The 22,363-nt window shown below is 40.4% G+C and overlaps 1 protein-coding gene across 13 annotated transcripts in view; it reads right to left on the minus strand.

The window, feature by feature from the left end:
* The window catches only part of NEB (nebulin), a 619,289-nt gene that overhangs the window by 428 nt on the left and 596,498 nt on the right, over window positions 1–22,363 (minus strand). For all 13 annotated transcript variants that reach the window (XM_044074886.1, XM_044074893.1, XM_044074887.1 and 10 more), the window contains 4 exons: window positions 18,725–18,817; window positions 18,009–18,179; window positions 5,721–5,827; window positions 1–454 (listed from right to left, as the gene is read on the minus strand). The exon at window positions 1–454 is cut by the window's left edge and continues 428 nt beyond it. In XM_044074886.1, the coding sequence (XP_043930821.1) occupies window positions 281–454; window positions 5,721–5,827; window positions 18,009–18,179; window positions 18,725–18,817 (545 nt within the window). In that variant the 3' untranslated portion in view covers window positions 1–280. The remainder of the gene's footprint in view (window positions 455–5,720; window positions 5,828–18,008; window positions 18,180–18,724; window positions 18,818–22,363) is intronic.

Below are 22,363 nucleotides of genomic sequence, written 5' to 3' on the forward strand. Positions count from 1 at the left end.
GTAGAAATAGTCACTTCATTTATATAGATTGTAGATGAAATTAAAGAAAATCAAGTTAACTTTTTTTAAATATTTTACAAGTAGTTATATTTCTAGTACTGTATCTTAAGGCATATCCACATGAATTAGATAAGGCATCTTAGAAGTTGGTCGCTTGTATTAATTATCTCAGTCTAGCACTGGGAAACATTAACAATTTCCTACAGACATGTACATAGCAGCTGCCTTATCTTTGAACATGTAGACATGATATATAGTCTGTTCGTTGCACAACAGTGGTTTAGACGGCTTCCACATAATTTGCAGGAAGCATGCCCGTCTTATTACTCCTCTGTACCGTTCCATACATCCAGCCTTCATCAATATACTGCACATTCAGGATTACGTCTCCATCTTTAAAAGAAACTTCATCATCATCAGCAGCTATGTAGTCGTAAACGGCACGGAATGTTCTCTGTTGAAGGGAGAGCACATGTTGGTTATTTAAATGTAACAATGAACTTATGTTTATTTATATGTACTGAATACTCATCATTATATGTGGTATATCATATTCCAGGAAAAATATATGTAAACTTAGTTTTTAAAAATAAATTAGTAATAGCACTGTCAATAAAGTCATACTGGAAGATCTGATAGCTAAAATGTATTTTATGTTTTTTTTTTTTGGAATAGCTTACAACATAAATCCGCAGGGAAACTGATGATCAGCTTGTTGATTGTACAGACTGCCAAATGACAGTTACAAGACATCAATGGAGACGATACATGCATGTAGTAAGCAACTTGGAAAACCCAGACACTGAAATTTGTCTTGCATTGAAGGAAGCACTCAGACCATTGGGTTGCAAAAGGTATGAAACCTGAAAGCATAACTTCTGAGTTATTTCAGCTTGTAACCTTGCATCCCTTGGTTTTACTTTCAATATGCATCCAGTTTCCATGACCAGGTTTTCTGTGCTACACAATGCATACATGTAGCATTTGCATTGGCTTGTTGCATCACCGATGGCTGTAATTCACTGGTTCCTACAGTTAGTAAGGTGGCCATCAAACTCTAGCCCTGGATCCCCATAGCAACTTGCCTTATGTGGGAACTCAGATTTTTGCCACTAGATAGACTGATTTTCCCTTGTAAAGACATAGTTTAAAGTGAGAGGGATGGTGGGATTTTTTTTTGCACCTCTGCAGGACCAAGTTCAGTGAGTCCACTGTTTGTACCCATTTGGCCCTTTTGTTCCACTGTCACAGAAGACAGGGTTTCCCTGGTAGTCGAGAGCTTTATGGCCCATTGCTCCATTGTCATGGGAGACAGGGTTTTCCTGGCTGTAGAGAGCTCTATGGCCCATTTGTTCCACTGTTACAGGATCCAGGGATTCCCTGGCAGGTGAAAGCTTTATGACCCATTTGTTCCTGCCCAGGAATCCTCCTAAGATTATCTGCTTGAGGTGAGAGTCAGGTGCTAGGAAAGGAGACAGCTTTGTTAGTCCAGCATGGTGGTCTACCCTGTCCCCTAGTGGTGCATCCCCCTCTTCTGCAGCAAATCTCTTAAGCTCCACTATGACTGACCTCTGAGGGTTCCCATTAGCTCACCGCATCATTGCACACAGCAACGCAGACTTGATTAACCTGGGCTACTGGGGGTAGACACTTAGTGCACCTGATAGGTGTCACCAATGTGGAAAGTCATAGCCTCCTCACTCCTCCCCCTGGATGAGATAGCAGGCAGTATCCACTCAATCTCATCCTCCCCTGTCAAGTCTTAGAAGTGCCCGAGCCATGAGTCAACAAACTTAGGTCACCTGCAGCACAATTAGGGCTTTATTCCTCTATTCCAGAGAATGGCCAGGGATAGTGAAATTTGAACCTTTGCTGATGTGGGCCAATCATTAAGTTTCAATGCAGCTTTAAGGCAATTTAGTCCAAAAACCATGTGTGCTTTCTCCATACTCAATATCATGCTTTACCTCCTTTATCACAGTACCCATGTGAATGGAAAATAGCTGCATGACTGCCGAATCATACACCAGTGCACTGCACAAACATATACATAAATGCATGGAACTAGCCATACCCAACAGAACCAAGATGCTCTCCTCCAAAAAAGGAAGCCAATCTGGTGGTCCCCTGCCATTAATAAACTCTACAACAGAAGGAAGAAACTGTTGCAGGAAAAGGTGAAGTCCCAAGACTGGAAAAACTCCCTTATTAGCCTCAACAAAAAGTTGAGATCCCTTATCAAAACCTCTAAAGCCAGCTATGAAGGCAGAATTGCAGCAAACACTAAAAATAACCACAAAGCCTTCCATAGTTATATCAAGAATCTCCACAGCAATACCCAGGTTTGCTCTGTGTTACTGCACAATGGTATCTCCTATACTGAGCCAACAGATATTGCCAACATACTGGCTGACAGATTCAGTGCCATCTTTACCCCCCCAAAGGACCAATCACAATACCAGAGGAATGCCAGGCACCCAGCATTACTGCAGCACAGGTTAAAGCTGCATTGTCCAAGGCCAAGAATACAGCTTCCGTGGGACCCGACAATATCCCTGGATGTGTTCTATATGAACTACAAAGTGAAATGGCACCACATCTGTGTGCCCTGTTCAATCACAGACTCACCTCAGGCTTTGTCCATACTGAATGGTGCACTGCTACAGTCATCCCTCTCCATAAAGGGGGAGCGACTACAGACCCTGGGAATTATCTCCCCGTTACCCTGATGAGTCTGATATGTAAGGCTATGGAGCGCATCATCATGGACCTAATTAACAAGGATATAGGGAATCACCAAACTCTAGATCCCATGCAGTTTGTTTTGTGAAAGGTAGATCATGCCTGCTCAACCTGGTTGACTTCTTTGAGTCTGTTACCAGAACTGTGGATGAGGGTATGGCAGTTCATACAGCCTACCTTGATCTGGCCAAAGCCTTTGATACCATTGCCCACTCAAGAATTATTGATAAACTCACCAAACTAGGCATCAACCCCTATATCACTAGATGGGTTGCAAATTGGCTGACAAATAAAACCCACAGTGTGAAAGTAGTGGACTCCAAGTCAGACTGCCAACCTGTCACAAGTGAAGTCCCACAGGGATCGATCCTGGGTCCTCTCCTGCTTGGCATCTACTTCTCAGAAGTCCAGGCCAACACGGAGGGACTCTGGCTAACCAAGTTCGCAGAAGACTGCAAGCTGGGAGCCATTATTAAGTCACCAAGTGATGTAGACATCCTACAGAAAGGCCTCACTGAGACCAATGACTGGTGTCGAAACCATGGCCTTAAGCTTAATGCCAAAAAAATGTGTCTGCATCCTCTTTGGGAAAAACTCAGTTCCCACTCATTACCACATCAGTGGGAGCCCACTGAACACTGAAGGTGTTATAAGAGATCTGGGGACACAGGTTGACAGCAACCTCTTCTTTGACCACTATATTACCACTGTGGTCAGAAAGTCCTTCTATGTGGCACATCTCATTACCAATGGTTTTTCATCCAGGAAGAAAGAGGTCATCATCTCTCTCTACTCTTCCCTCATTAGCTCATTAGGCCAATCATTGAGTATAATGCCCCATTTGGCATGTACCTCACTAGACACATGCAACAGCTGGAAAGGCAACAAAAGTACCTCACAAAGAGGATCGTAGGCCTTAAACAGATGTCCTACATTGACAGACTCAAAAAATTCCAGCTATTCTCTGTCTCATATCGCCTACTTAGAGGCGATCTCTGCTTGACTTACAAAGCCATGTCTGACCCAGCTCTGTTAGAAATGCTACATCTAAAGAAATCCAAATCCCTCCACACCACACGATCCGGAGACCTCAACCTCATTGCCACAATCAACAGAACATGGTGGAGGGACAGGTTCATAACCCAGAGACTGCCCATGCTCTGGAATAGACTTCCCATACATGTCAAGCAGAGCACCTCACTGGTCCTCTTCAAGAGAAATCTTGATGAGTGGATGGGAAATAAAAAGTTCACCCCAGAGATCACTGCAGTGGCTCAACTTGATAGAGGCACTGGGAACTAACGTTGGGCGGCACAATGCCAGGCACTTCTGTGGGCTAGGCTTGTAAAGGCTCCAGGGCCATTAGCCTAGTACACACCTATGAACCTATGAGAGGGAGGCCAGTTATTCCCAGGATGCACTTGGGAGCACGGATCCAGTTGTCCAGGTTTAATTTGAAGGAAGATCCAGTCATCTAGGATTCAAGTCTAAGGATGGGACAGAAGGCATCTGAAGTCAGGTATCTGGAGATTAAGAGACTTGGTGGAGGTCAATGTTTTGTAGAATGATAAGGACTTTATTGTTCTCTCTCTCTCTCTCTCTTTTTGTTTATATATATATTTTTTGGTACCCTCTAACCTCATTTGTACTAACCTGCCCCCCTCCCTTGCCCCATATGCATGCTGGGTTTACCAGCCATCCACCTTTCCCCTCCTCCCAGACTTACTACAGTATTGCTGGGGCCCATTGTAGATCATAAGGGCATCCTGGGGGCTTGTCTTGTCCATACTTCCACTTGTTTTTTTTTTGTTTTGTTTATGCACTACTCACTCTCCCCCCCCCCATGCTCGCTGATTGCATCTGAGGGCAACTCCCCTCTTTGGACACGCCTTCACTTAGTGTATTAATGAGAGCCCTCCCACCTAGGATGGGCATGCCCATCACTTCCCTGCCATTTTGTCAATTTCCAGAGCTGCTAATCAAACCTAGGTCATAGTCAGGGCTTTGCCATCTGTGCACTGTCAAATGCTGGAAATGTACTGGCATCTGCCAATTGCAACCCTAACACCTTGCATCCAGGGAGGACATACCCTTTGCCCTACCCTATTTATGCTTCTGGGTCAAGGGAAAGCTTATGATCAGCAGGCAATGGGAATAAAAAGGCACAGGAAAAATATGTAGGGAAGATGTCTGCCTCAGGGTGATTTCTTGTCACTCTTTTCTGCAGATCGTGTGTGTTCCAATGAGCCCTGCTTCAGGAACTAATATTCAGAGACACAGAGGGTGAGCGAGCTGCCATTACTGATATACTGTTGCTTGCTAGCATTCAAAAGCTTCTCCTCATGAAAGAAGATTCCTGATCATTTGTGACTTGAAGGAGCCATGACATTAAAAGAAAAAGAATAAGAAAAGAACATAAACACACCCAATCTCTGCATCTTTGCCCAGAATATTTTGGAAATTTAATACACTGAAAAATAAGAAATTAAAATAGATTTCTGTATTGTTCTAAATTGCAGACTCCATAAAGTATTAGTGCCATTTCAGTAACACTGGCATAGAGGCATAAAGCCCTGAATATGCCCAGGTCTTCTGTAGTGGTTCAATGGCCTGTGGAAGCTGGCATGAGGGAGAATAGGAGTGATATGGCTTTTCCATCTAGCGTCTCCTTGGTGGGGAGGCTGTGGGAGTGCATTCCTGTGATGCACACTTCCATGGCTGAATCCCTGGTGAAGACTGAAGACCCATAGTATGCTTAGCCCTGGCTGTGTTACATGCTATGTCCAGTGGGGTTGTACATGTAAAAAAAAAAAAAATACTGTTGACGTCTGCATAAATGCTGCCTCCCTCTTGGTTGGTTCTTATCTCATTGTATGGAGAATGATTCAGCCAGTTGATGGAGACAGGGTTTGATAGTCAGCAGGCAGTGGGGGAAAAAAGTTAAAAACAAAAGCATTAGTTTCTTGCTGGAATCTTACCCCAGTAGTAGATGGATGTGATGGGACAGAAGATGCTGTTGTCAGCTGGGTAGCAACTGAAGACGATCTTTGTTGTGGCAGTTCAGTAGTTTTTGCTTGTCGGAAAACTGCAAAAAAAATAATTTTTCATTAAGTAACAACTTATTAGATAGACACTTTGATACAGCATTGCAATTTATTTTATTTTTTTTAATATGCTAAACTAATCTAAGGACTAATATCTATACAGAAATTCACAGTTCTAAGCAACAAACCCAAATTACAATAGCACATAAGTGTGACAAAATATAATAAATGTACTGACACATTTAGAAACTTTGAAGGCTATTAATTATTTAAATAACCTATGATAATCCAAAACCCAAATGGAAAGGGAAAGGTAATTTCAGATATTCTTCGTGAGGATTATTGTTTTTAGTATTCTATGTACCCAGATCACTTATTTTCTGAAGCCAAAGCAAATGATTGATTGGCTTCTCAGTCATTTCTTCACACTAAAATTTCTGGTAGATGTATTTTGGGGATATCTAAAAGAATATTAAAACCTTGTACTGTTCTGTGTGAGGAGTTTAATAACCACAGAGGCAGTTAGTAATGATGTAGTGATGTGGCAGTTGTTAAATAGCCTCGTAAGACTTATTACCTTAAAATAAATGTGCACATTTCATGGAAAAAAACGTATATTGTGAAACTGTAGGATGTTGATTTCTATTTTTGATGTTAGCAATTAGAGTGTGGCAGGTTACATATTAATCATATCTGCTTTTGAATCATATAGTACATAACAAAACAACTGAGAGATAAGGGCTTACTGCTTTATTCTATTGGTTGCTTCTCTTTTGTTCATACAGTTCTGCTAATGTTAGGCTAACGATGTGCTAAACATGATATATATTTATGTTTGCCAGGAGTAGGGTAATATATTGTGTCACTCTGGTGGTGTAGAGGGATAAAGCCTTGACTATAGGCTTGGTGATCTGAATTTGATTATTGACTCGGTCACAGGACAGAGTGGTAGGGAGGATAGGAGTGTCCATCCTGAAGGTGGGGTTGTGTTGATTAGCCACCACTGAACCTTGGCAGAAGGTATGCAGTCAGTGTGGTCCTTTCATTACTGATCAGCCTGCAAGGATGATAAGAGCCTCAGGGGTAGGGAAGCAAAATGGCTTCTCTGCTGACTTGTCTTAAACTTCTGGTGAGTGAACATTGGATATCCGCCAGGATAGGACTTGCAGAGAGGGACCATTGAGCCATTGGAGGTAGCTTGATGGTCAGCTGGGAGGATGAAAAAAATGAGATGGGTAATATCTGCTTGGAACAATTATATTTTAGGGATTTGCTTTAATAGAACCCATATTCCTACCTTCTCCCTAAGGTTTATCCCATCCAAATCTTTTCCTTTCTTAAATAGGCATGAAACGTTTCAATAAAGTATTTCTAAACAGGGAATGTTAAACATTTAGAGGACATTCTTGAATGCAGAAGGCTTCTATCATTAACACCTGTTCTCTCTTCTTTTCCACTTCTGTCTTTTCTGTTTCAAAATTACCTCAACAGAATAAGAAGAAAGCTAGGAACAGTGTGTACAGTAAGTTAAAAGGTTTAAAATGATGGTGCTCTCTTCAACTATATCACAGGAAAAGGGCACAAAGACTGAGAGGCCCAAGTCTGAAATGTAGAGTAAGGCAGTTTGTCCTCTGGTGACTCATACACACAATAATTCCACCACTCCACACCAGTATCCTGGTTCTCCTAGTACCTTTTTACTGACCACCCTCTGTTCATCAAGTGTTCCTTTAACTGCTCAACTTGTCCTTACAGCCCTTGGAGTGATGTGGCTTTGCCATCCAGCCCTTTCTTGGTGGGAAGGGGTGGTAGTGCATGCATGGGGTACACATTCCCATGGCTGAATCCCTAGTAGAGATGTAACACCGGGGGAAGGGCAGTTATGAGGGGTTACATCATTCATGGAAGCAGGTAACACACCTTCTCTGACACCCTTTGCATGCCAATCCTTGGGTATGTTACATGGACTGTCCAGTGGGGCAATGGGGGAGTCTTCCTCCCACTGCTCAACTGTTTCCTACAACTCTTTCATTTCCTTGGAGATAAAGGTAGAGCTGACTGAGAGTGACGCCATCATTTGCGTAGGTTGTCAGGGTTTTCTGTTTAAGTCCTAGCCTGAGAGTACATGTCCAGTAACATGTTCCATTCAGGTTTTGGTATGCAGTGGCGTCAGTGAGGGAGTGTCATTCACTTCCAAAAGGGACATAAGCCCTCAGGACTACCCTGCCTCCCTTGTAGTTGTGACTCCCATATGGTCCCTAGAGTCACCTACATCATAGTCAGGGATTTATCCCTCTGTGCCAGTGGGGCTGGCTGATCGTCCTAATATCTTGTAATTTTTTACAGGGGATTCCAAAGCCACAAGTGGCAATTAAGCAAATTTTTTCAGTCACAAAAATTGTGGTCAAGTTGTGCAGAAAAATTAATTTTTTCCTTCTCTTCCAGACCTATTCAGTTTCCCCTTTAACTTTATCAAATTGATCTGTCTATCAGGAACAACAGCCAGGCACCCCCAGGCTAGGTAAGAATTCTACAACCTACTGGTTCCTGATTGGGTGCATAATCAGTCATCCGTTTCTCATGTGGTGTAAGTCAGCTTGTAGGGAGTAAGCCAGGCTTCAGGTCTGTCTTCTCCCTGGAACTTCATTTTCCTTACAGCTCCACTAAATGCTACCTGCTGTGGGAAGTATGGCTTCACATGCTGACTTCCTAGCCAGTGCACTTACATGACAGCAGTGTGTGGTCAGCAGGCTCTTACTTTACAGGTGTAACACCCAATGCTCCCTGTGGGTGCCACCAAAATGGACAGCCAGAGCACCCCCCCAAGAATGGGGTAAACCAGCAGCAAATGCTCTTTTCCATCCTTCCTGCCTTGAGATAGTAATGTAATGCAGATTGTCAAGGTCATAGTTAGGGCTTTGTCCCATTATGCCACGGCCAAGAAAGTTGAAGGATTTTACTTTAAGTTCTAAGCTTGGACACAGGGTGGTGGTGGAGGGCTGATGTCTGGCTTGCAGCAAACCCTTAATGTTCCCTCCAGTAAATCTTCTGATTCTCTTAATATCTTGTATGTGCTCCATACTGAACATCCTACTTTTGTATTGCAGGCAGCTAGGATCAGGTGGTGAGGGTGCAGATGACTGAACAAGCCACAACTTATTGTTATGGAACATGACATCTAATACCAGTATGCTCAAGGTTTGTGCATCCAGGGGGTTAGATATCAAGTTTGCAGCTGTCAGTGAAGGCTTCTGCATTCTATTTATCTCAAGTTTGTTGAAGAATGCTTTAACCTGGCATATTAAGCTCTGGTGTCTTCTTCAACTTCTAAACCTTCTACTTCTGGAGTTACAGAGAAGAAGAAGAAGAACAGAAAAAGCACCTTACCCTCTTCCTCCATCTTCCAGTGTGATGAAGCCTTAGTTTATACTAATTTCCCATCGATCCTGATATAGATTCTTAAGAATAAAGGTTCCATCCAGGAGAAAGATCTTTCGCAGTACTTTGAACTTTATGAAAGAACATTTTAAATAGCCTGGGAATCATTATCATCCCATAAATTAAGTATGCAAAAATGAAGAAACTGCCAAGCTCAAAGCATTGGCAGTTTCTCCTATTATTGATCACTTTCAGAATATTTCTCATAATTTTGAGCAGAACTTGATTCTCATCCATCATTCCCATAGAAATATTTACAAAGCAAGGAACCTTATGTCTGACCCTGCTGTTATAGATCGATCTACTGCTTTAGGGTCAAAGGTTATCTACAGCTCTGAATAATGTTCCATATGATAAAGAAAATAGATCCCTGGACAGGTTTAAGGAGAATGCATGCTTCTGACACTTAAGTCATTGAGGCCACTCACTCTACCCAGCTCTGGGGTGCAGAGAGAAAATGTCCTAACTGTGACCCAGATGGCCAGAATCTGATTAGTGGCTTGAGAGCTGAAAGAATTGGGGGAGGGGAGGATGGGAAATGAATAGTCATGACTCACCCATCTGGGAGGATATTGTGGTACCCGTCCAAGTTTCCTTCGGCTCCTGTGCTATGGGCAGAGTTCCAAAAGACAAAAGGCATGCGGTGGTTTTGGTAGGGATGTGTACTGTGGCATCTCATGTCATTCATGGTACTCCTTATCGACACATGCAAAGTACCAGACATGCACAGATAGAGAAGCATTGGTAGTCCCTGTGGTGATGCAAAGGTGCATGTCACCCCAGAGTCAATATGCAGGATGAGCAAACTCACTTACCAGACCTATTTGTGATCTTAGTTTTAAACATATCTGGAAAATGGATAGCTGCACTATTTAGAATTGGAGTATTTTTAAGGACTTATGAACTGATGAAATCTGGTTTTGGGAGTGTTACTGTTATTCTAGCAATTTTCTAAGTATGATTCTTACACTAAGGGGCTAACATTTATTGAATACATTACTGTGTGACCTTTACTTTATTTATTGGTAGCTATAATTGCTGGGGCTATCAGTGAAGGAAATTGACCATCTGCTATTTGTTCATTATTATAGTTTTGCTGAACTGCTATGTGAATTGTTTAAAGCAACTTGGAACACTTTAATGTGTGGATATTATTTGTCTGGATTATAGATGAAATGCATTACACAGCCATCACAATTTTATTACAATCAGCCGTCTGAAGTGTATGCCAACGTGTCTACAAATGCTTGGTGGAGGTGAGGGCTGTCTGTGTATGAAAGTAACTGGTCTTCTTGTCCTTTAATCAGTTTAAACTGGCACAAATTTGGCTTTGCATGACTGTTGTGCATTTCTGTGAAGTGAGATGGATTACTGTGATTAATCTGTGTGAAACAAATCTGAATTACTGTGACTGTTATTATAATTATTATATTAGAGATCCCAGGTGTACACCATTAGTAAAATAGCTGTAATTGGTGGGTATGGAGGGCATCTGTGGGGAAAAGTGGCTTAACCCTGCTGTTGTTTGAGCAGTATTAAACAATAGTCACTGATTAGGCATAGCTCAAAGGTGTATGCAGTCACAGTCAGTAAATTGGCTGTAATTGATGGGTACAGATTTTGCTTTTTGGTAAAAGTGACTTACCTCTGCTGCTGTTTGATTACTGTTAAACAATAGTCACCAATCAGGCATAGCTCTAAGGTACATGCAGTCACAGTCAGTAAAGTGACTGTAATTGATGGGTACGGTGGCTGTCTGTGATTAAAAGGGACTTACGGCTGCTGCTGTTTGACTGTTAAGCAGTCACTGATCTGATGTGACAGATTTATTGTATTTTCTAAAATCAGTGTAAAACTAGTATGGCTGTGGTTTTTGTGTATGTCGGGGAGACATTGTAGTGTATTTAAGAGTAAGATGGTGGACATAATTCTTTAACTTTCCATCACAAACATCAGCACTGCACATGGTAAGTGCTATCTTTGGTGTCCAACCAGAGTAGGATGTATGTGAAAGCAACAGCACATTGGGACAGTGGTGCAGTGAAGAGCATTGCCATTTCATGTTGCTAGGTTGTGTTTGAGGTCTTAGATGTGGCTTCTTTTGTGCAGAGTCTACATGGCCTTCCTATCTGACTGGATTTAGTCTATGCGCTCTTGTTTCCTCTACCACCCCCAAATAAATGCTGTAGATGATTTGGCATTTCTCCAGTTTGCCTGTAGGTAAGCATGTTTGCACATCTTGTGATATACCTGGCTTATCAGGGGTAGTGTCAGTATGTGTGATATAAAATCATTGCCCCTAATAAGCCATGTTTATAGTGTGTGCAAGTGTGCGTGTGTGTGTGCGTGTGTGTGTGTGTGTGTGTGTGTGTGTGTGTGTGTGTGTGTGTGTGTGTGTGTGTGTGCATGCTGTGTGTGTTAAAATGTTACCACTGTTTTTTTTTTACCTGTGAACACATATGATATTGTGTGTGTGTGTGTGTGTGTGTGTGTGTGTGTGTGTGTGTGTGTGTGTGTGTGTGTGTGTGTGTGTGCGTGTTAAAATGTTACCACTGTTTTTTTTACATGAGAACACATATGGTATTTTGTGTGTGTGTGTGCGCACGCGCATGTTAAAATGTTACCAGTTTTTTTTACCTGTGAACACATACAATATTGTGTGTGTGTGTGTGTGTGTGTGTGTGTGTGTGTGTGTGTGTGTGTGTGTGTGTGTGCGCATGTGTGTGTTAAAATGTTACCACTGTTTTTTTTTACCTGTGAATACATATGATATTGTGTGTGTGTGTGTGTGTGTGTGTTAAAATGTTAACACTGTTTTTTTTACCTGTGAACACATATGATATTGCGTGTGTGTGTGTGTGTGTGTGTGTGTGTGTGTGTGTGTGTGTGTGTGTGTGTGTGCATGCATTAAAATGTTACCACTGTTTTTTTTACCTGTGAACACATATGATATTCTGTGTGCGCGCGTGTGTATGTGTTAAAATGTTACCACTGTTGTTTTTACCTGTGAACACATATGATACTGTGTGTGTGTGCATGTGCGTGCGTTAAAATGTTACCACTGTTTTCTTTTTTACCTGTGAACACAGATGATATTGTGTGAGTGTGTGTGTGTGTGTGTGTGTGTGTGTGTGTGTGTTCAAATGTTACCACTTTTTTTTTTACCTGTGAACACATATGATATTTTGTGTGTGTGTGTGTGTGTGTGTGTGTGTGTGTGTGTGTGTGTGTGTGTTAAAATGTTACCACTGTTTTTTTTTTTTTATCTGTGAACACATATGATATTGCGAGGTGCATACATAACTTAAAACTGTCCTGGCTAGCATTAAAAAAAGCTAAAATGTCAGCCTTCTAAAAATAAAACATAAAATGCATCACACAACAAAGAGATCCTGAGAGCCTCTGGTCCCCAAATCCCAGGCTTTATAAATGGATTTTGACACAAGCTCAGAAGAGGCCTCTGCCTGTATCTCCACCTAGTCTAAAACCCTCCATGCTTAGAGGTGTACAGATCTAGCTTTTGTGACAGGACGGGGACAATGTCATTATTTCCTCCCAAACCTCGGAGGTGTGCACAAAGCACTATAGTTTAATTTGGCACTGGGAGCACTGTGTTTATTTCTTCAACTTTCCTTACAAAGTTCAGAGGTGTGCTTAGAAGTTCAATATATGTTGTGTAGGAACAGTGTACGTTCTAGGAAACAATCTGGAAACATTACTGCAGCCATTTTTTTCTCTTTCGTCACAAAATCAGACATGTATATAGATGTCTCTCCTTTGAGAGAGGGTAAGAAGACACATGTATATGTCTAGATGTCTATTTATGTCTAACATCAGAGGGGTACATAAGCAGTCGTCATCTTTTGGGGGAAGAGGCGAGGAGGCAGGCTGTATATACATCTGACAGCAGCAAATTAAATATATGACCTTGGCAACTTGTGCCTTTACTCTTATTCCAATCTAACATCAGATGGATATACAGAAAGTGACTATGTTGAGGCAGGTGCTATTCTCAGCTATATTGGTATGTATGCCCATAAGTATTTGTCTTCTCAGGTGTTCTGCTATTTTAATAGCTGTGAACATTAAGCCTTGGATACAACATATTTTTTCTGGCATAAAAAAAAATAGTAAGACACAATTTCTCCTTACTTTTTTTTTTGTTCAGGCCATTACCGAATCAAAAGGTTAGAAAAAATCAAAATGCATCTCAGAGCATCCATAATCCTATTGGCTCTTCAGACACCCCATCTTAATTCATTTATTTCCTACCTCAGTTATTGCAGTGCAGCTAATTAGGGTGTAGTAAAAGGATGCAGTAAAAAGCAAAGCTAAATATTAACACCAAATTTCTTTCCTTAATTATGATTTTGTTCACTCCATCTTTAGATGAAAAGATTGTTTAAAAAAGTCTAAAAGGCACCTCAGAGCATCTAGAAATCCCATGACTTCTGGGGGCCTAGCGGTCCCAAGACCACCAGGTTAATTCAGTTATTTTCATCACAATTATTACAGTGTAGTCTTGGTCAGTTAGGGAATGTTGAAAGGATGAATTAAAGACAAAGCTGAAGAGTAAGGCTGAATTTCTTTCTTTAATTATGATTTTTATTTTCAGGTCATCTTAGGATGAAAAGGTTGTTTAAAAAAAAGACTGCCCTTGGGTCCTGGTTGCTCACAACCCCCTTGCCTAATTCAGTTACTTACCCCAGTGTGGGGAGGCCAGGATAGGGACCAAGGGGGGCACTGATGATATGCATGGGGAAAGCAATGGACAGAGGTGGGGGCACACCATAGAACCCTTCACTTAGGGTACTATTTCACACAGGGCCAGCCCTGGGTAGCCATTACCTTTGTGTTGTGGCAGAGTATATTCCTCCACCCACGACAGTGGCTATTAAACAAAATACACTACAAAATATGTTCCCTAAAGAGAAAGAGGTCAATTAATAAAACAGCAATTTTTGGTGACTTCAATATCAACACTGCTGAAAAAGATTCTCACTTCCTTAACAAAATGTTGCAAGAATTTAGTTTACTGCAAATAATACAGGCACCTACTCAAGCAAATACAACAACAGATAACTGCTCCATACTGGACCTAATAATAACCAACATACAGCACAGGTGTCTTCTCAACAAAATACTTCCTAATACTCTGAGTGGCCACTCACCTGACAAATCACTGTGGTCATTATAATCAAATAAAAGTCCTCCTCATTTAGTCGCAGGAAGGTTGTTCCCTAATGACAAATCACTGCAGCATCTTATGTGTTCCTTAATGCCATAGCTTTGTCCACTATTTATGCCATGTCTGACCCCAAAATGGAATTAGAACACTTCATTTCCTAACTTACCACAATTCAGGATACATTGTGCTCTCTTACATAAAGAAGGCTAAGACCTCATATTTGTCTGTTGCTCACAGTAGAGATTAAATATAAAAAACGAGCCAGAAATGACCCCTGTAAGTCCTCAGAAACAGAAACAGGCCCATCAAAACTCAACATCAAACCTTCCGAAGTGTCAGAAAGAAAAAAATAACAAATAGGTCAAATTACTGCATGAGTACCATTTACTATGTAGGCACTTGTCTATTCTCTTCTATACAGTGAGGTAGATTGCAAGTTTTTTTTAATATGCCGTATTCTAGTCAATCTTTTCTGTACTACCTTAGTAGTTTTGCTTTTATTTGTTTTTCCGTAGATATGCATTCTTTGGTTGTAGCTCAGATTAAAAGCTAAGTGCATTTGTAGGACTTGTCCAGCAACTGCAACTGCTTTGTGTTTGCTCATATTTTGCTCGGAGGCAGATTGAAAGCACTGTGATCTGTATGTTATTTTCTTTCATGCGTCTGTTAATGCTGGATGGGTCCAAATATTTCTTGTACAGCAAATGTTGTGACCAGAACGTTATGCTACCATTGCCTGAGTAGTGCGTACAGTTTTATAATTTATTGGGATAAATCTTCTTTATGCTCTTATTCATTATAAATGTAATAGTTTGCTGATCAGTTGCTTTTTAGTGATGCTGGTGTTTTAATGAGGGTTCTGTATTGCCCGTAAAACTTTTTTGATCCTCCAGAGAACTTCCTTCACTGTGGTTACCTTAGTGAATGTCTTTTTGCCAGCACTGATAAGCCATGTCCATAGTGTATAGTGTTTTCTGCATGGACTCAAAATCTACATTCCTTACCTACTCATAACCACTCACTGTATTATTGTATTTCTAAATGAAATTCCTTGGACCAAGCTGCAAGCTGACAGCAGAGGTTAACTATGGCTATATCACACTGCATCTTGCTTCTCCTTCTCTCCACAGGATAGCTGAGTGCAGAGACTCACTCCAAACCAGCCCTTGACCTGGCCATGCAAAGGAAATCCAAAATGAGACACTGCCTAGGGTGTAAGCTAAACCCTGACTCTGCTAACAAAAGCTAATCGTGCATGTGATATACCTGGTCCTGATGCATTTCCTTTGGTTAATTTCAGTTTATCAGAATAACACATTCATTCTTCACACCTGTATTCAGGAAACGTTTTCCTGTTAGCAATAACATATCCCCCACAGATTATTTTAATGAATAAAAGTTGTGCTATCTCCACAAATAAGGGTAGGCAGGTATAAAGCAACTTATATAAAGCTGGGCTGAATGAAACTGTTAAAAAGAAAATGTATGTATATTGCATAGCAACAATAATGTAAACTGCTATTATAGTTTATTTTCTTTTAATGTATGTATTCCATCCCATAGATTAAAATGTGATGATTTTATAAAGATATTAAAAAACAACAGTGGTGCACAGTTCCTACATGCCCTACACTTTCCACAACAACTCACCCACCCACATTAACAGAATTTGATGATTTAATAAAGATATATAAAAAAAACACTACTGCACACTGCCTACCTGCCCTACCATTACTACACCTATCTCACAACACGCCCTAATTTACACCTCCACTGTCTGACATAACTTCCCACACAGACATCAGTACTAAACCAAGCTCCTGTTGTTCAATTTCAAGTGAATTGAGATTCTCTCTTTTTAACCGCAAGTCAGTGTGCAGGACATTTCCCAGAAGTCATACCGCCTTGCTCTCTGTAGTGGGCTGCCCAGCCACTTGACATATGCAGAAAGCATATTAGTAACTAGTGCAGGATGACCTCTGTCATAGAAACACAAAGCTGTGCTGTAAACGCACAAATGCCCATAGCATATAAACTTTCCTACACTTTTGCTTCACTCTGAATGCCACCCCCTTTGGCACCAGATAGAGGAATTCCCAAAAAGAAAAAGAAAGGAGTAGGATGCTTAAGTTATTCCAACCAGTCTGTTTACACAAACAATTAAAAGAATCCCTAATTAACTGGAGTATTACTCAAAAGCAGGCAAATCAGCTACCAAAAAACATTGATGTTTTCTCCAAAACTGAGGACTATAAATTAATTGAGGATTATCCTTCTATAAGCATACTAAACCCTGTATAGTTCAAGGGAAAGGTCTGAGAATTACATACCTCAGCGAAAAGGGGTATTAGAAACAAACTGCCTCAGTTTCAGGCTTGGTTTAGTCAAAGAAACTAAAGGCAAAATTCACTAAATCTTAGCTTAAGGCTTTCATCTAAGAGCACATGTGATACTTTAATGACTACAACATCTACACAAAATAAATGATTAAAAAGAGTCAGGAAGTGGCCACTGTGATTAAAAACAGTCTTGTTTTTATTAAAGACACCATCTACCAGAAATGCAAAGAAAGGAAATACTTGTAGCTCCCACAGAACTGGAAAGAGACTAACAACTCAAGGTATGTTAAACTGGGTCTATATTGTATTGTCACAAGCTGACAATATCAAATCTGATATTGTCGGCATGACAATATCGAAAGCGAAGAATATCGGCCAGGTAAGCAGAAATCTCTGTAGGGGGAGATTTCCATTTACCTCGATGTAGTGTGGTCTCGGAGTTGGTATATTTAAGTAGCGGGGGTGTGGGGGGCGCAGGAGGGCTTGCCGCCCTGTCTACGCCATTTAGTTTTTTTTGTTTGTTCTTTTTTGTTTTTTTTATACTCGTTTGATATTGTCAGGGCTAGTAACTTGGCACGTAAAAATCCACTACCAAACATTAGCGGACCGGAGTTCCTCTGTGGTGACCCCTAACCGGGATAAGCTGAAAGATACAACAACAATACTCGTTTGATATTTTACTGCATCGATCAATTGTGTTCGACATTTATTGCTTTGATGGAGTAAAATTTCAACAAGGTAATATAAACGCGTTAAACTTGTATTATGATTCACTCTAGTAGAGGTGTTATTATCTTGCCTAGACTTCCACATACACTGCCTTTGAACTGATCCTACTAACAAAGTTTAATATTTCCTAGAATGACTTCCTCTCCCAAACAGAGCAGCATTAATATATAGATGTACACTGTATGGGTATTCTTAGGTCATTCAACAACTCACATAACAGAAAAAATAACTAAGGCATTCAACAGTCTGTACTAGTTGTATAAAAAATACCGCAGACTTCAATGTTACTGTAGTTATATCAGATGCTCTTAGTAACCACACTCCTGTATGTCTGAAATGGGCCTTTGCACCACAGTTCACACTAACTAGCACTTCTTATGTTGAAAGCCTTAAGCATTTCTCCCCTGTCATCATGGGAAATGCTCTGAAAAAGGAAGGTCAGACACCACTCAGCTCATTGTACAGCACTCATAATATGGAATCAGCCATAAAAATAGCATGGAACTATTACATTTCTTAGATTTATACCTGCTCCCGTGGTGGCTGTGGTGGTTGTGAAGAAGCCACCAGCACCAACACCACTTGTGTAGAGAGTGAGGTGATGTTCTGGTTCAGAGACTTCTGACTTTTCATCCCCAGCACTGAGGCTCAAGGCACTGGCGGAACGGGAGTGCTCACGACTGCGACGTTGTGCTTGAACTGAGAACAAAAACATCTCTGTCATATATCAGGCAGACTGAGTCTTAATAGTTAGTCTTTTAAGTTTTGCTGATTAGCAGATAATTTTCTAGAACAATAGTTATTGACTGATTTCAGTTGTTTTATGGTCATTATCTAAGGCAGTCTTTTATTTTCATTCAGTTAAATTAGAGATAAGTGGACTGAACCGTATAGGTATTTTGTTAGCCATAACCACTTAGAATACAGGAAAATGGAAGTTATATATGTACAGTGATGTACAAATGGTAACTGAATCAAACATTTACACACGTACATTAGACGGTGCCATATTTCACTGCCATTTATCCCAAGCAGGAAGACAATAAAATCCAAACATATTGCTAAACTGGGAGGCTTAGTTCAGGTTATACTAGAGAAGCAACTGCATTTCACTTTACTAAACACGCAGGCTTTATATTTAGAGGAAAATTTGTGCACAGTCTTTTATTTTTTTAAACCAGGTCCAGTGGTATTATCTACTTGGAGTTTATTCAGCATGCATATTTTGTTTTATAGGATCTTACCAGAAATCATATGCAAGCTCCTGGACTGGATGTTGTCTTCAGCTGGGTCATAGTCAAACACTGAACCAGGATTGGTACGCCATACACGAAGACCTGTAAAACATATTAGATCAAAATATAGTAATAAATGTTTCTCAAGTTTAAGGTGCATTTTTATTACTGATATGTACTTAAAGTATAGAGACGGTAAATGGTTCTATTAATATAACACAGACAGATGCGAGTTAATGCTAATTTCAAGGGTGAAGTATTTATTGCAGGATGAGCATTGGTAAACCTTACATCATGTGTAATACATGCCTGATAACACCAGTAAACTGATTTTAACTTCTTCTCACACAGAATTTAAACCAATATGGTTCCTATTGTATGTTCGAAGACTGTAAGTACGATCCTTGGAAGAGCAACAATTTAAGCGAGATTACAGAGAAATATATATTAACTCTAAAATTACTGCATTTTGGAGTATTCCCTCTTCTTTGACGTACAGCAGTCTCACTATTAGTACACATCAATGGCAGATATGTCTCTAACTTTCACCTCCAGAATTAAGGTCAAAGCCAAATATAGCTAAGGAAAGTGGTCATAAATTAGGGATACAGTTTAAATGTTGGTAGTTCTAACTTATAAATTCTAAAAACAATTTCCAATTTTAGAAGAGATGGAGCCAAATCTTGAGAAAAAACAATTTGAGATCAGGTGTCATTGTTGGTACCACTAACTTAAAATATCTTAAAACAATTTGCAATTTTAGGAGGACTAGAAGCAAACTTTTCAGTTAAAAAAAAAAAAACTTGGGAATCTCTAAAAAGTAGAGATAGTTAGGAGGTGTGGTAGTAGGATGTGTGCGGATACAGCCCACACTTCAGGGGTGCAGGAGGTTACACCCCCTGAAAAAGCACTATTTAGTTGTAACAGTGAGTTCTGTACTTCACTGTTATGTTCTGAGGTTTGCTCTTTTTTGAAGTTTCAGGAGTCGCACTGAAGAGTGTTAACATTCTGATAGGGCATCATTAATACTGTATTGTGTGGGTATGTATAATCCTGCCTTCAGTAACTTTGGTATTTCTATTTCATATATTTACATAATGTTGCATTTTATTTATATATACAATGCTTTTAATACATGCATATGTTTATAACGTTCTCTTTCTCTAACATAAACTTACAGCCCAATACATCTATTACACTTAAGAAACAGTTATATCAAATGATGCACTTAAGATATCTGTGTATGGTGACTCTATGCCATATATTAAAGAGGAATCCAGTAGGATTATTTTCCAGCATTTCATTCTTCACTTTGGTTATGAAATTTTCTTGATCTGCATTAGGAGGCATATAAACTGTAAATCAAAGCAGACCATCTGAGAACCTGACAGTGGTAGAAATGACATAATGAGTTATATGATATGAATACAAACTGTGAGCTTGAATTTCACTTGAATTTAAAACACAAAATATGCGGTAGTCCTGTCCTAGAATCTCATTTTGGTGGGAGAAACCTGCAATATACTAAAAAATTCCACTAATAAAAATGTTCATGAATATTCCTGTGATGTATGGATTCTTTGCAGACTATCAAACTTGCCATAAACATTTTATAAGATGTTTTTTATCTGATATGGCTAGGAGAAAGAATTATTCTAGCATACTGGAATCAGAATATTCAGAAGACGTATGAGTTTCTAACCAATAAATGGTGTTTTTTATTAATTATTATAGATTCATAGATTAGTACTAGGCTAACTGCCCTTGCAAGCCATTTTAAGCCTAGCCAATTATCCCTTGTGAGACTCAAACCCTGTACCTTGTGTTTGTAAGGCAAACACCTTAACCATTAAGCCACCCTCCCACCGTTATAGGAAATTAGACCTTATAACTTAGAATCGATTTGTTTCTTTGTTTCCAGGTAATGGGGGATTGGATGTAGAAGCAGGCTACATAACATCAGTTGAAGAAGCAAGGATTAATATAATTTTAAGAATAGAAATGAATTGTTTATATGGTGATGTTCTTCAATTTTCCAAAATAAAGAAAAAGATGCATAAAAAAGGACCTATTCCAGCTCCACTTTTAATGTTGAGGCAGAGGTCCCTGCCATGCAGGGTCTTCACCTCTGCACCCACTTTCATTATTGTATTCAACTCCATGGTTGTGGCACCTCAAAGAATAGAGCATGTCCCTCATTCAGAGAATATATTTTTTTACTCAGTGGCACTCACAATCATTGTATTTTCAATCACTGTATATTACCATCATGTTTTCATACCACTTCCAGGGATACTCCTATCTGTGCACTTATTTCTGTGTCCATAAAAGTTCTACTGGTATTGTAAGTTTTTTTTAGTGAATCTTGTAAATCTGGAACTTATTTCACTGGGCTCCATTGCAAATTGGGTCTGCTAGGATGGGCCCCTCAGCCAGTACAATAAACAACAGCAATAAAGCTAACAAATAAAATGGTAGTTATGAGAAGTCCACATTTCCCCATTTAAACTCAATAAAGCAGTAGCTGCAATACTTTGTTTTATTTATGAAAAAGAGAGTCACCAGCAGAAAGGTTTTAACCTTCAAAAGATTTTGATAAAATAGCTAATACATTTAAAAGATTCAGATGTTTTTTTCCTCTAAGTATGTTTTCTCTCTCTGTGCCTGCCAACCATCAGCTCCCCATCCCCCAACCTATCAGTCATGAGCACATTTGTTCTCCTGGATCCCTGGTATGAGAGTGAGCTAGCTACACAGGTAATTTTTGCCGTGTCTGGCATCTGCTATTGCCAGTAATGATGGCATTTTCTGTTTGTCATAATGCCATGTCTGGTAGCTGACTTCAGCACCAGTGTCACCACTTGGGCCTACATTTCCCTTTCCCATGTATGTGCATGCCTACCACTGCCTATTAATGAGGACTACATTCAATGGTTTGGTAGCACCAAACTTGTGTCCCCATCTATGCTGTATCACTAGCAACAGCAGCTCTCCACTTACTGGCTATGGAATGCAGACAGCAAGTAGAACCACCACTTCTTGTCCCTAGGATGTGTAAATAAGCACTGGATTCTAATTTCCATCCTACACCAGCCCTGACTCCTCAACCCTAGCTGTAAGCTTCCAACCCCCACCACCTTGTCTCCTCAGCACTGCCTGCTAATGTTCACCATCCACCACTCTGACTCCTTAACCATGGCTGTAAACCTCCACCTCCCCACCACCTTGTTTCCTCAGTACTGCCTGCTAATGTCCACCCTTCACTACCCTGACTCCTCAGCACTGGCTGCTAATGTCCACCCCCCTCTCCACCCTGACTCCTCAGCACTGGCTGCTAATGTCCACCCCCCACCACCTTGTCTCCTCAGCACTGGCTACTAACGTCCACCCCCCACCACCCTGTCTCCTCAGCACTGGCTGCTGATGTCCATCCCCCCACCACCCCACTCGTCAGTACTGGCTGCTAACATCCACCCTTCACCAGCCTGACTCCTCACCACTCAGGCTGCCATTTGAACTTGGATCATCTGGGTCATACTCAGATAACAATCTCACAGCTCCTTATATGCTTGCTGCGCTTTACTGCTTGCCACTGAGGTCATATATTTAAACAGTGCTGGATCAAATATGCTAAAATTTAGTTTCATT

This window comes from Protopterus annectens, chromosome 6.part0 (assembly GCF_019279795.1).
Source record: "Protopterus annectens isolate FY-2018-M chromosome 6.part0, PAN1.0, whole genome shotgun sequence".
Lineage (NCBI taxonomy): Eukaryota > Metazoa > Chordata > Ceratodontiformes > Protopteridae > Protopterus > Protopterus annectens.